Here is a 14,218-nt window from a genome sequence, read left to right as displayed (position 1 = left end):
GGGTGAGGCAGCTGGCGATGCTCCGCTCAGCCGTCACGACATGGCCCTGTGGTGGTGACTCGAGACGGTCGGGCGATCGGTCGACTAATTGGCTGCGGAACGGAGCGGGATTGGGATGAGATGTGAGGGGCGGATGATGGGAGAGAGAGAAATACGCATTTATGACGTGGAAGCGGAAGCGGAAGCAGAGCAGACGAAGAGGGGGGGGGGGGGGGCGAGCGAGTCGTCGCCTTGACATCGAGTTGCCGCTGCACCACACGTGAAGCCCTGGTTGGGCGGTGGACGTAGTGGCCCAGTCTGTAGAACTACGGCAAAGTACTGTAAGGGTACAGGCACCTGCAAGTACAACTGCAGCTATTATTAGGTGCGAACCTAATTACCAGTGAGGTCAGGTGTCAGGTGTTGGGTTGTTGTGAGCACACCGAGCACTTACTCCGTACAGCACTGTAGGTCCCTGGAATTGTACGGCCAGGTACCTACATTAACGACGGGAGCGGGGGTATCCGCGTGAACTGACTTTCCGAACCCCGCTGTAAATATGTACATGTACACTTAGTGACAACTACGGAACGGGGTACGGAGCACTTGTAGAGTTAATACTTCACACCTAATGGCGGAGGGTTAGCACTAGCAGATGATACCAAGTACGGAGCACCGAGCTAGTACCAGTACAAGTGTCTCGTAAGTCGGTGTACACTTACGTATGCCGTAGGTACTAATTAAATAGGTACCTAGTACGGAGTACTCCGTACGGAGTACAGAGTACTACTGTAGGTGTGGTTTCTAATGGTGCCAAGTGATCTGTACGGTACTGTCGGTACTCCGTACATGACATTGCGTTCGCGTGATCCTTGCGAGACTCGACAGGCGGCTGACTAGGACGTTGGTTGCGACGGAAAATGCGGCACATCGGTAGGCTTGCGAATTGCATGTATCGCTACTTCACGACTTTCAGATCGGCGTACTAGAGTTAGTCGTCCAGCCTCCTCGGCTTCACTAACTGAGCCCCGATGGAGCTGCCATTTGGTTCCAGTCGGTTCCACCCGAGGCCTGTCTTCGATGGCCTGGCTTGGCGGGTCTTCCCACTCCGTTCCGGTCCCTTTCTCCGTTCCGGCGCCCGACAGCGAGGAGCGGAGGAGCAGGCGATGAACGCCACAAGCGTCAACACCAAAAAAGGCGGTGGAATCGTTGCGTCCAGTGTCCGGTCCTGTGCACCTGCGATGGAATGAGCGTGCCTACCCGTGTCTTTCACCACGGTCCCAAACCCATCTCTGCCCTCGAGTTTCGGGATGCGGTCGAGGCCGTCTGTCCGCCGCGGTTTCCCGCCGTCCGCCATGCGCGGCCACGGCGAGTCGGTACGTCGGTTTGTCGTCGCCTTCAACTCCCGCTCGGGCTCGTGCTCACGCCCCTCGTCGTTCTCGTGCTCGCCTCCCTCCTGCTGCTCGTCAAGGTGCTGACAGTCTATTTCGTTCTAGCCCTCGCCGTGAGCGGAGGAGTCGACTCCATGGCCATGGCCTTCCTCTTCTCCAAGCTGCTCAAGACCCATCGAGGCATCAAAATTGCCGACAACCCGGCCGAAAGCGCCTACTGCCTTGTCATCGACCACCAGCTGCGGCAAGGCAGTGCTCGGGAAGCGTCCCGCGTGGCCCAGGAGCTCCAGAAGATGGGTCTCAAGGCCATCGTCAAGCAGCTGAATTGGAAGGGCGCCGTCCCCGATCGAGACAAGGAGTCGACGACGATGACCATGGCGGACCCCTCCCAGCTGCCCAACCTCGAGAGCGTGGCACGCACGCTGCGGTACCAGATTCTTGGCCTCAGTTGTCGGCACCTCCAGTCCAGCAGCCTCTTCTTCGCTCACCATTCCGATGACCAGTACGAGACGGTCTTGATGCGTCTGCTCGCGGGGCATGGCTACCGAGGCTTGCGAGGCATCCCCGAGACCAACCCGATCCCCGAGTGCTACGAACTGCACGGCGTCTACAAGAGCGGGCTGCTCGACGACCAGCGGCAGCGGAATCCCTTTTTGAGCTTCAAGCCGCCCAACAGGGAGCTGAGGCGGCTGCGATGGATCCTGACCCACGACTTCAAGGAGGAGTCCTGGCACCAGATCCGGACCTGCCTGGGTGTCGACGGCCTGTCGATGCCGTTTCCCGGCCATGACGTTCCCGACGCGGACCCTCGACTTCCGTACCTGACCCCGCTCAGCAGCGAAGACGGCGGAGTGACAATCTACCGTCCGCTGCTCGCCTTCGACAAGGACAGGCTCATCGCCACCTGCGAAGCCAACAAGATTCCATGGTTCGAGGACCGCACCAACGCCGATGCAACGTTGACGACCCGCAACGCCGTTCGGCACGTGGCCAAGTCCTGCACGCTGCCTCGAGCGCTGCAAAAGCCAGCCATCCTGGCCTTGTGTCGGAGAGCGAAGCGCAAGGCGACGCGGGAGGAGGCCGAGGCCCACCGTTGGCTGATGCGAGAGGCCGTCATCCAAGATTTCGATCCCAACGCCGGAACGCTTCTCGTGAACCTTCCATCCTTGCCCACGAGGCTGCCCAAGGTCAGGCGGCTCTATGACTCGGCAAGAGACGAAGCTCGCAGGCCGCATAGACGAGCCATGGCCGCGATTGCCATCCGGAAGCTCATCGACTTTGTCACCCCCGAGCTTCATCCGCCACCGTTGAGCAATCTTTCCACCGTCGTGGACCGCCTCTTCCCGGAACTGTCCACTTCCACCGGTTCCGACCAGGAGAACGCCAAGGCCTTTTCCATTGCTGCCGTGCTCTTCACGCCCGTCGGAGGCCCGCTTCCAACCAAATGGTTTCTCGCGAGGGCGCCGTATTCGTCATCGCAGCCGCTGCCGCAGCGGAAGCTGCCCGGCTACCTCAGCTACACGCCCGTGGCCTGGGGCGACGCCTCGGCCGTGCCCTCGGCCCGACACGGACACGCCCACTGGCGAACGTGGAAGACGGCCAAGATCTGGGATGGCCGCTTCTGGATACGGGTCAGCGCCTGCGTGCCTGCGCGCTTTCACGTCCAGCCTCTGCTCCCGCGGGACGTGAAGCCGTTCCGGAGGGCCCTGCCGCCGACGCAGCGAGCCAAGCTCGAGCGCATCCTCAAGCATCACGCTCCCGGCAAGGTGAGGTACTCACTCCCGGCGCTCTACAGCGTCGAAGGCCCGAAAGGCGCCGACGCGGCGACGCAAACGCAGACGCTGCTGGCCCTGCCCAGCCTCGGCATCCACGTGCCGGGACTGGAGAGGTGGGTCCGGTACGAGGCAAGATATAAGAACGTCGACCTGTCCTTGCTCGGCCTCCGCAGACGCAGAGGCCACAAGCGGCCTGTCATCGGCTACCGCGCCTCCTGCAGCGCGTCGAGAAGGCGGAGGAGGAGGAGACGGAGTGTCGCACGGAAAGTCAAGGCCAAGCCCCGCCCCGGAAAGCCAGATGCAGCCTGCAGCGGATGAACTCCGCGCTTTCGCAACCGTAGCTTGCCCAGGATGGGTTGCGTCGCGTGGCAACGAGTCAGAGCGACGGAGCCAATTTTTCATCACCAAATCACAAGATGCTCGGTGCAGGGAGGACCAACCACAGCTTGTCACTGGGCGCCGTACCGACTATGTCAACGGCAACGGCCTCCTTTTCTTCCGAGCACTATATTGCTGTCGCATGTTGATGTCGCATGTTGATGTCGCAGAGATCTGTGCCACCTTGATATAAATGGAGAGCACCAAGAGTCAATGCTAGGCACTGCTGAACGCTCCGTTGCTGTTTGTATGTGACATACTTGAGATAGACAACATCATATTCAGTCGGACGCCCACCACTCCGGCTACGGTAGAGAGAGGAGGTGTAGGCATTACAAGACGGATAGATCATCGAATGTGGGATGACGCAGGCCGCACCAGCTGAAGGATAAATCAAGTACAGAGTACCGAGCACAGCATGTACATGTACATGTGGAGTATACACATGAAGTCGAGCACGAAGCCATTGACGGATGGCGGGAGATCGGTTCATAGTTTGCATCGCCGCTCCGCTTCTTTGATTGTCAATCTCCGACACAACCCTCCAGTTGCGGGCCTATGGAATCGGTCAGCACAGGTGATGCGTGCTTTCTGCCATCACTGGTCTGCCTGGAAACGAGCGTTTGCGAGGCTCATTGAAAGACACCAACTGGACTGGTTGGCTTCCAACAGTTCGACAGAAGCATCCAATCTGCGCATGTGATGCGCCCTGGCGGTGGAATGGCAGACAGCCAGTCAGTCTATGGATGACTGCTGAAAGCTGGCTGGGTTCGGTAAGCGCACGAGGTGGAGAGAATCGCAATAGACGAGCTCGCTCCTGGCGCAGCGGGAGAGGAAGACCTGATATTCCCTGTATTCGATTTCAGCAACGCCTACGACGCCGAGAAAGTACCTCCAGAAAGAGAATTGGTGAGCCATGATGGTAAAATAAACACCATGAATCGACGACTGTCTTGTGCACAATCTGAGGTCGATGAGCCCTGGAACTTGAAACCCCTCCCCCTCCCTCCGAACTCCCGATCGATTTCCCATCATATACCCCCTGAAGAACTGCCCCCCCCCCCCCCCCCCCCCGCCCCCTCACCCACCCTCAGAGAGTAAAGAGGGAGAATCGCAAAAGACGACAAGAAGAGGTTTCTGAAACACATGTACATGATACATGTAGAGACGAATAGACACCGACCGACTCGACCCCTAGGATTCGTTGTGGCAGGGGCGACCAACGTCGAGATTCATCGTCCGGAATAATAATCGTCCCTTTCCCTCTTTGCCTCCCCTCTTCTTCGCCTCCCCCCCTTCGTCTCGCATAAAAAAAAGCGATACCTGTCAGATCATTTCATCTTTAAAACAGGAAAAGAGAAAGGCCTATCCACCAATTTTCGAACCCAAACTCCGAGTTCGGATAGACACCAGATGCGTATTATCATCGAATCGCAGACGCTTACAACACTCAAATCCTCCAACGGCATTATCCTGAGAGTGAACGGTAGAGAGATGCTGTATCTGGGCTTCCCTCTATCCCTCACCATCCTATACTGCCCATGTCCATGCCACCGACTGGCTGCAATCTGGTGGTAGGCTTGCCTTGCCGCAAACCGCTTCCGTACGCCGTTCCACAACATGTTGTGTTGGCAGACCCGAATTGGGAACGAGGATGCGATGCCAGCGGCGGCATATGGAAAGTGAAAAGGCCAGATCCCGTTCTCGATAATGCAAGATGCAAATGTCCTTCCTCGCACATACTCATAAAAATGAAGACCAATGACCGTCGAAAGGGCCTTGGATTGGAAATCGCCGCTATCCTTTTCGCCGGCTCATCAAGACAGCAGACATTCAGTACACCCATCACTCGGAGATGCCTTGCATGCGAGGTCGCCGGTACGTTTCCCGTTGATGGCCATGCCGACTGCGCGTCTCGTTATATACCTCGCTTCGTGCCCTGGTGCGGACTGGCTGGTCCGCGAAAATGACATCTCGAGGTTGCGGTACCGACTCGCTCTGCTGCGCGGCCAGCTGGAAAGCTCTCTCGTCGATCAAGCCCCGAAGGTGGAGGTGGTCTAGATACCAAAAGTCTGGCCGGATATCGGCTGCCACCATACCGTTGCGGAAGTGGTTCGCGACGTGATACATGCGAGCCCGGAATGCCTTCACCTTGTCCACGGCATGTGCGGACGCGGACGCGAACCTAGCATCGTCGCAGAACCAGCAGATACTGTACATCGGACATTCACCTGCCAGATGGTCCGACGTGATGTGCTCGATCCACTCATCCGTCTCGTCGAGCCCGAAATTCTCTTGGCAGCCCGATAGCCGTCGAAACTCGCAAGGAAGCCACGACGGGATCGTGTCCGTCACGGGTGGTCGCCGAAGATGCAGTGGCTCGGGACCGTATGGCAGTGGCGCAGTGGACGCCGAGTAGACCGAATAGCCGTCCGTGTCATCGAAAACCGTCGTCCACTCGGTCGCACTGCTGCCCTTTGACGTCGGACGCCGGACGCCGGCGCCTCGACCTCGTGATCCTGTTTCTGACAGTAGGATCTCGGACGCATAGTACTGACCGGGAGGTGCGACAAACGGTACCGTCGTATCGGATGTGCGATATCGAGATGTTCCGTTACGGTTCCGATGCACGTCGGCCAAGAACCTATTGATCTCCTCCGGCACGAGTGAACTCGACATAGTGGAAGCAGTCCGACAGTACTGCGCACCAACCAAAGGCCGGAGCCAACGTTGGCAAAGGAATTGAAGGGGAGCTGACCCAGGGTGTGCAAATCGAAGAGAAGCAGTGCCGGAGACGACAGGTCGAGGACGCCTCGTCGGAGATCAAGCAGATTTGCCGCGAGGACTGAGAATCCAGGGCAGCATCTGTTAGCTGATTTCGTCGCCGTCATGTCCCTTGGACAGGAAAGGCGGATGCCTGACAGCTTGCTTACCAGTGCTGGAGTCGCTGGATGCCCAAGCAACCCTCGCCGCCACCAGATGCGGAAGCCGACCTTGACAAAGGTCGACACAGCCGAAAAGGGCGGATGTCTACCGATGGGTCGATGGAGAATAGAGCTATGTGGCAGCGACAACTGGATTCGAGAATCTCGCACGATAAAAACTTGGCCTGGGCCGTGTTCGGTGTTGCGTTTGAATGGGCATAGGTTGGAGAAGGGAGGGGCGTGGAAGTTGAGCAGCAATGGCGACTTATCTGCTGCTGGCTTTCTGGACAAATCAACAAGCCGTCCCGCTCAAGCAGTTTGACCACGCGGCGACTCTACCTCTGCATGCATCGTTGTGGACAGTGAACTAACAACGGTATGGACGCATCCGCATGGAGTGTTGATTCGAGCCGGTATTGGGCAGTTCGCTATCTTGGCTTGCAGGAAACGCACGACACCCCTGCAAATGCTCCAGAGCATCACCCGGAGAGCGTCTCCACGGGAGCTTCCTGGCGCCAAAATTACTGGTTGCCGCTGATGCGGCGTGCAAAAGGAAGGAAAGCGGACGGAGCGGACGGCATGCCGCGAGCTTTGCATCGAGACGGGACCGGCGCTGAAGTTACGCCTGTGCCACCAATCCGAAGGTGACGGTATCTGATGCTGAAGAGAAGCATACGAATCATGCGTACCAACTTCACCGAGAATGTCACGGGCTGGTCGCATTGTTCCCTGCATGTCATCAACACATGACCTTACTTGACCTTATTGATGGCCGATTGGAGAATCGCCATGCCATGACAGGGGAGCAGATGGCCGGAAGGTGCCCCAGTCGCCTTCGTTTGAGTTGCATAGAGGCGTGTGTGCACGAATACACGGTGGATTGATGGCACCCGCTCCGGAGGAGGCAGCCACTCACGACCGTCGCTGAGCTCGAGAGCTGCAGCCGACGGCGTGGAGGAGAGCTGTGGCAAGCGAGGGACCGACCAAGTCGGAAATATGAGGCTCAGCATACGAACCCTGCGATGGTACCATTTCCCAGCATATGGACGGCTGAAGAAGATTTGCTTCGATTGCACTTACACGCTTCCGCAGCCCACATCCCTAGTCGATCTACACCTCACAACAGGAACCCATTCCATAAGCAGCCACCGAACCATGGCGTTGACGAGCAGCTCCATTGTACGTAACACCCGAGGCCCAACCAAACCGGTAATTACCGTGAGATTTCTTGCACCTGCTACTCGCTGCTAGTACCGAACGGCACGTCACGCGGAACTCGTAGTGCTGGCGACGCTTCATGATGCTGTTGCCTAGCAATATCATGCATGGCCGGCAGGTCCAAGTACCCATCAATCATGTCGAATTATATTCACTTTAAGCTGGGCTGCTTTCGCCCGCATCCACACGAGCCCGATATGCGGTTCGCGAGAGACTATCCCGTGTGCTCCGTCACCGGTGAGAGGCCATGGCCTCGCTCGTCTCCACTCGGAAGCTAGGGCATGAAATGGTCTGATATTGAGCAACCTGGCGGATGGGGCACCAAACGGTCGGCATGATGGTCCGGGAGTACAGCGTGGTCGTCCGGCCGACTATTCATCTGGGCAATGGAAAAACGGGAACGTTGTTGTCGTAGTTTCAGGACGCACCGGCCAGGTACAAAAGGTGGTCCTCGGCCTCGCGGTTGGTGGTCTCGCAGATGCCCATGCCATGTAACCCCGCGTAACCGCCTCCGTCACCCAACACCCGACCCGCTGGTAGGTGAGAGTGCACCATAGGCGCGGATGCTTGAGCGTAGATCTTGGCGAAAAGAACCCAGAGGTGCAGTGCGATATGCGCTGTCGTGTCTCGGACAGACAGCTCGTGGTCATAGCCCTGGACTGCACAGCACCTTGGCCTTGGCAATGACGTTCCGAAATTGCATCTGGCCGCCATTTTCGTCCCCGTTCTTGATCACGGCGGGAAAGACAACGCACAGGATCTCTCTCCTCGCCAGGGCGTCCTCGTCCTCGCCGCCAATGTCTTCCATGGACTCCGGTTCGAACAGCACCTGCTGGTGGGGTAGCACAACAGGCATGTGCACCCGCAGGACAGCCCTCTGCACGACGAGCAAGCGGGCAAGCTCCACCGAGTTGCTCACGAGGACACGCAGCGCCGCGTCGCGTGCGTCGGACCCCGGGCGTGGTTTTGATGCCGACGACGTCGGTGGAGCGTCGGCGGAGGAGGCAACGGTGATGGCGTCGAGGATGCGGTTGGCGCGGGCGATGACCGACTCGACGCACTTGCTCGTGCCCGCGTGTAGGGGTTCGGGGGCCTCGTGGCGGAGGAGCTCGAGGGTGGACGAGCGCCACTGATTGATGGCCTCGTCGGGGACGGCTTGGGACATGTCAGCCATGCGTGCCGAGGACGACATGGCAGGATCTTCTTGTAAATGCACGCAACATACCGAACGATGAGAGCAGGCCTTCCATCTGCCTAACGTGCCGCGTCTGCTCCTCCGACAGGCCGACAAAGTAGGCGTCAAAGACCATATCCACCAAGATGCGGGATACGATGGACTGCAGCAGGTGTACTTTGGCCGAGTCGACGAGCTCCTCATACATGGGCACCAGCTCGCCCAGCTCCGCCAGCGTTGCATCATCGACGTCGGACAAGTCTGCTGGGCCGGGGTCAGCACCGGCTAGACCAGGACAGAGGTCGGGCAGGGGTGGGGGGTCGACTCACCAAGCTTCGCTTTGCGAAAGTGCACGATGACCCAGTTCTGCAGGCGGTTGCCCAACCTCGTCATGCCGTCGCCAAAGACCTCGTCGGTCGTCTGGCCTTGGGCGCGCGTACTTGTGCTGACAAAGTCCTTGAGGCCACGGATCTGGGCGCGGAGGCTCCTGATCTCCTCGTCTCGCTCACCGAGCTCACGACGCAGCACCTCCCAGCCGCGACGGAGCTCATCGCGCTCGCCGTCACGCAGGTCAACCTCGGCACGCAGCAGGCGGAGCTCGGTGTCGGTGCGGAGGAACTGCTGATTCAGGGCGCTGTGTTTGGACTGCCAGAAGGTGGCCGTCTCGCTCTCGCTCTGGCTGAGCTGGTCAAGAGCGCGCTGGAACTCGCGCTCCATGTCGTTCTTGTCCTTTTCGAGGAGCGCAATCTGCTCGTTCTTCTCCCGCAGCAGCGCATCGAAGCGGCTCCTGCCTTTGGCGCTGCTGCCGGTGCGGCCGATTCCCGAGCTCGCGCGGCCGCCACCGTCCTTGTCCTTTTCCTTTTCCTTGTCCTTTTCCTTATCTCTCCGGTCCGACATGGAGGGTCCTCCCGAAGCACCGTTGCCGTTGCCTCCCCCAGCGCCGTTGCCGCTGCCGGCACCGTCGTGGGCACCGTCGGCACCGGCGACGACATTGCCGTTGACGACGGCGGCGCGGGGCGGCGGAGTCGGGAGGTTGCCGCCGGCGCCGTGGGCGTTGTGAGAGCTGCCACTCTGGCGGTGTACGTGTGCCGGGCCGGTACGAATGGCATGGGATCCGCCGCGGCGTTTCTCGGGCGGCGTATGCATGGCCAGCTGGCGAACTTCCGCGCGGCGATCGGGCCGCGCGTCGATATGGGTTGTGGGTAGGCTACGAAGTGTGTGCCGTGAGCGGTGTCGTCAGGTTCGTTGGACGTCGACGTCTTGGTCACAGCTCATGAGACGCCGGCTCGGCATCATGGCATCATGGCTGAGCTGAAAACCGAACCCGGCGGTGAGGCGGGCTGGTCGATGGCCAGCACGACGAACGAGGCCAAGGCAGAGCGAAGAATCAACTGGCCTTCTCGCGGCCGTCGGCGGATGCCTGCCTGATGTGGTGGAGGTGAAAGAAATTGATTTGTGCTCGTTTAATGGTGGATGAGGGCAAGCGAAGTCAATTGCGTCGTGAAGCAGGTGCCGTCGAGGGTGGGGTTTGCGCACCTGCCTGCTGCTATGATGGGTGAGAGTGAGCTCGGCAGGAACGAACGACGTTGTTGCTCGTCTCCGCCAGCGTGCAGGCACCATCAATTATAGTGGGGTCGGGTGCTTGGGCCAGGAGGCGGATGGAGTGGCGGGCTTTGATCTTGATGAACGATATCCAACCTCCCCGTGATATTCACCAGCCGTGCACATAAGCAGGCAACCTTGACTTTCCTTTAGCTAGCATCCACGATCAGTACATTATTTTCTTCCGTGGGAAACGAAAGTATCAGCGTGTCACCGAAGCCTCGTGCCTGGGCGAAAGCGACCTCGAGAGCGGGGGGTGGCGGCCTCTCTCGCAACCTCTCGGGGTCCCTCCAGGCAGCAGCTTTAGCATGGACAGGAGCGCCATCCGATGACCAACCATGATCCGATGTCACATCTCAGTCTCGGCCTCGACCTCATAGGCCTGGTCCCCATCGCTTCCCTCGACGGCCTTTGCGCCCATCCGGCAGAGGGCAATCTTGGTGACGGTCAGGTCCTCGGCCCAAATGTGATCGTCGTACCGACGCAGCAGCTCCCGCGCATCCATGACCAGCCTCGGACGATTCCTCCCTCTCCCGCCCCGGCCTCCCTTCGGCCCCGCCTTGGAGTATATCGTGTTCACGACGGTGGCGTGCAGCAGCAGCGGCCGATCCTCCTTCACCATGAGGCCGGAGGACAGAAAGGAGGCGCGGAGCCGGTCGCAAAAGCCACGGAGCAGGCCCTCTCCGTCGGCTGGCGGCGCGTAGAGCACCGTCGCCCTCGACGCCGCTGGCATGGCGTGCAGGCCGCGCATCGTCACCGGCAGCCGCAGCGTCCCGCTCGACGAGGACGAAGCGGACGAGGAGGCCGAAAATGACAAGGAGTTGGACGACGACGGCCGCCGCTCTGCCCGCAGCGCCTCGAGCACCTCCCGCGGGCGCAGGCCCTCGAGCACCTCCACCGCCCGCGCCAGGCTGTCCCGCTCCAGCCGCATGACGCCCAGAGTCAGATGGAGCGTGCCCAGCGGTCGCACCGCGTCCTCGGGTACCCCGTAGGCCTCGGTGCCCGCGACATCGGCCCGGAAGGATGCCCAGCTTCGGGCGAGCGACGGCGACGACAGAGGGATGCACAGGAAATGCGTTGGTGGTGGCATGGCCACCGTCCGTCTCGTCTGCGTCTGCTCCGTAACCTGTCTTTCTCCGTTTTGACACAAGCTTGGTGCTCAACTAATTCGTTTGCATCATATCCCAAAGATCGTAGAGGTTGTTGGCAGGCGAAGACGAACCCCTTCCTGACGGTTTGACTACTTTGGCTCGAGCTGGGATGGTAGAGTCTCCCAGGATAACCAACCAGCGAGCGACGTATTTGTACTTGTACTTGCTGTACTTGCACGTGCTGCACTGTAATATGTACTGTAGCCTGGACAGTACAGTTCAGGTAAGTATGCGTACGTACAGTAAGTGCTGCATACCTGCACTAATATTGCAGTACAGTTGCGCCAGGTACAGAACGCTAGCCCTTGGATTAGTACCTAGTAGGTATTAATACTAGGTAGCAATTAGCACACTGTGACGTACCCGTTTGCGCCAAGGTTAGTAGGCATATTAACTGCATCCCGACAAGTACCTACCTGGGAGAATACAGTACACATGCAACTCGCATGCATGTATTTTGCAGGTATTTAGTAATACATGTAGGTCGTAAGCGTTAATATTCTTGGTGCAACGTGCTCGAACCCGAAGTAAATAGGGAACAATATTCCACGTCCTCCTCACTTGTACTCCGTGGGTAGGTGTAATTATTACCGTCCCCCCAAAAGGCTCCAACTAAGTACTTGGTCGCCTGTAAGTACTTCGCCTTTCGGGACACAGCTGCTCGCAGTCAGCTGATGGCCGTCCCCGCGCGAGACCATGGTGGACGCCTCGCTGGGAACAGTACGTGTACAGTGTGCGGCTCTTTCATACGCATATGACAGCAGTTGCTAGACAATCACCTGCGTCAGTTTGCTCGAACCGCCCGAGGAAGACATTTCTTCGAGGCGAAACAGGCAGATAAGAAGGGGAATAATCGACGACGACTCCGACGACGACAGCAACAACACGATGAGGAAGGAAAAATCCATCGCGTTGTTGTAAAGCATACAAGACAACGACCCCCAATTTCTTGGTTGGTATATTAGTACGACCGCTAATGCATGACCCAAACGACCGCAACCTCCCACTTCTCCAACGCCCTCTCGCTCGTAACAGCATTTTTGGGGGGGAGGGGGGAGAGAGAAACGAAAAAGGGCACAAGACCACTTGTGCGGGTGAGCGACTGGTCCTGCGGCAGCGGCGGCACCGGCACACGACACCGTCGTCCGTCGCAAATGTCCAAGCGAAGCCCAGTGGCTACGGCTTGCCGACGTCCTCCCGCGACGGCCGTTGTCAGAACTCGTTCCGCGCCTCGGCCCCCATCCAACGTCTCCGACGCATGAGTCGAGTGGGGTGGTGATGGCAAGTCGAATAATCGTGCAAACGGTGGCCAAGTCGAGAATCGCCGCACGGGTTCCCTCGCTTCCTTCCCTCGAGCCATTGATGAAAGCCTCCCGTCGTCGCCGCCCTGGTTGCAGGGAGCACGATGCGGGTCAGCGATCCGAACTCGTGCCCGGCTTGGCGACCGTTGCCATTCGGTGGCGGGCCATTATGCGTCGGCTGTGGTGTCCTTTTCGTTCTCGAAGCACTTCTTGAGCCTCTTCTCGACATCCTTGTAATCGGTCCTGACGACGGCAAGGGCTTCCGTGATCCGCTTCAGACAGAGTTCCGAGTCGGGTTCCTCGGACCCGTCCTCGTTCTCGTTCTTGCCGTACCGCTGAATCTTCTCGCAGCCGTCGCGCACCTTGACGAAGCCTAGGGTGGCGGATGAACCCTTCAGAAAGTGACCGAGTTGGGACAGCTGGTCGAGGTCCTTTTCCTTTCTAACCGGCGACGGAGGCGAGCAAAGGATTAGCCGCTGCGCCGATGCTTGGCAAGAAATGGCTTGCGAGGAGCGAGAGGGCCGCCTTTGCCACGGAAAAGGAGGGAAAGGAGGGAGAACGAACGGGAAAGGGAACGGGAAAGGGAACGGGAAAGGAAACGGGAAAGGAAACGGGAAAGGGAACGGGAAAGGAAACGGGAAGGGAACGGTAAAGGGCATGGAAAAGGGCATGGAAATGGGCGCGGGTACGTCATGTCTAGTGGTGTGCCGCGATTCGGGGAGTCGAGGGGTCGTCCACTCACAGGGCCGTCGCCATCGAGGCAAACGTCTCCTCGGCCTGCTCGAAGAAACCAAAGACGATGGAGGCGCTGAATTCGTGATCGCCAGGCTCGTCCATTTCGAGGATCTGGTTAAAGGTGGACATGTCGACGGCGTCCCCCAGCTGGAACTCGATGCTGTCGTCGGTTGCCGCCGTCGGCGCCGACGCCGCTGTCTGGGAGCTGCCGTCAGTGGAGGCATGCAGAGGGACCAGGTCGGGCGGCTACGAACACTATCGTCGGACGATGGCATGCTGACGATGCCGTATGCTTGTCACGAAAGTGACGGGTGGAAGGGAGGGGTAAAAGTGAGAGAGCGAGCACGGGAGAGGGGTGCGTAGGAGTAGTGCGTATGAGTGCGTCGGAAGCCACAGAGAGCGGAAAGCGGGTCGCGGTGGAGAGGACGCGAAAATGACGGATTGGATCCGTCGGACGAGATGACGGCCGATGAGGCAGCCGAGGTGGAATCGTTTCAATCGGAAAGCAAGCACAGCACTCGTCGATCGACTTCCCGCAGCAGGCTGGCCCGGGTGCAAGCCAAAGGAACGAGAGCGAGACAGGGCAGGTT

The 14,218-nt window shown here is 59.1% G+C and overlaps 5 protein-coding genes across 5 annotated transcripts; 1 reads left to right on the top strand and 4 right to left on the bottom strand.

Moving 5' to 3' along the window:
• Window positions 1–1,225: 1,225 nt before the first annotated feature.
• Window positions 1,226–3,463, top strand: DCS_05440 (PP-loop family protein; the record flags this gene model as incomplete). Its single annotated transcript, XM_040802744.1, has 1 exon — window positions 1,226–3,463. One exon carries the CDS (start codon window positions 1,226–1,228, stop codon window positions 3,461–3,463), a length of 2,238 nt encoding a protein of 745 aa, XP_040657777.1.
• A 1,905-nt stretch (window positions 3,464–5,368) lies between these two features.
• Window positions 5,369–6,202, bottom strand: DCS_05439 (uncharacterized protein; the record flags this gene model as incomplete). Its single annotated transcript, XM_040802743.1, has 1 exon — window positions 5,369–6,202. One exon carries the CDS (start codon window positions 6,200–6,202, stop codon window positions 5,369–5,371), a length of 834 nt encoding a protein of 277 aa, XP_040657776.1.
• A 1,880-nt stretch (window positions 6,203–8,082) lies between these two features.
• DCS_05438 (uncharacterized protein) lies at window positions 8,083–9,985 on the bottom strand (the record flags this gene model as incomplete). Its single annotated transcript, XM_040802742.1, has 4 exons — window positions 8,083–8,341; window positions 8,421–8,820; window positions 8,891–9,124; window positions 9,169–9,985. 4 exons carry the CDS (start codon window positions 9,983–9,985, stop codon window positions 8,083–8,085), a joined length of 1,710 nt encoding a protein of 569 aa, XP_040657775.1.
• Window positions 9,986–10,790: 805 nt separating this feature from the next.
• DCS_05437 (uncharacterized protein) lies at window positions 10,791–11,531 on the bottom strand (the record flags this gene model as incomplete). The annotated part of the gene is made up of 1 exon (XM_040802741.1): window positions 10,791–11,531. One exon carries the CDS (start codon window positions 11,529–11,531, stop codon window positions 10,791–10,793), a length of 741 nt encoding a protein of 246 aa, XP_040657774.1.
• A 1,529-nt stretch (window positions 11,532–13,060) lies between these two features.
• Window positions 13,061–13,903, bottom strand: DCS_05436 (putative histidine phosphotransferase HPT1p; the record flags this gene model as incomplete). Its single annotated transcript, XM_040802740.1, has 3 exons — window positions 13,061–13,334; window positions 13,636–13,826; window positions 13,883–13,903. 3 exons carry the CDS (start codon window positions 13,901–13,903, stop codon window positions 13,061–13,063), a joined length of 486 nt encoding a protein of 161 aa, XP_040657773.1.
• Between the last annotated feature and the right edge of the window lie 315 nt (window positions 13,904–14,218).

The sequence above is a fragment of the Drechmeria coniospora genome, chromosome 02 (genome assembly GCF_001625195.1).
Source record: "Drechmeria coniospora strain ARSEF 6962 chromosome 02, whole genome shotgun sequence".
NCBI classification, from domain to species: Eukaryota; Fungi; Ascomycota; class Sordariomycetes; order Hypocreales; family Ophiocordycipitaceae; genus Drechmeria; species Drechmeria coniospora.
Note: the sequence above shows the minus strand (reverse complement) of the source record. Positions and strands in the feature narration are given on the sequence as shown.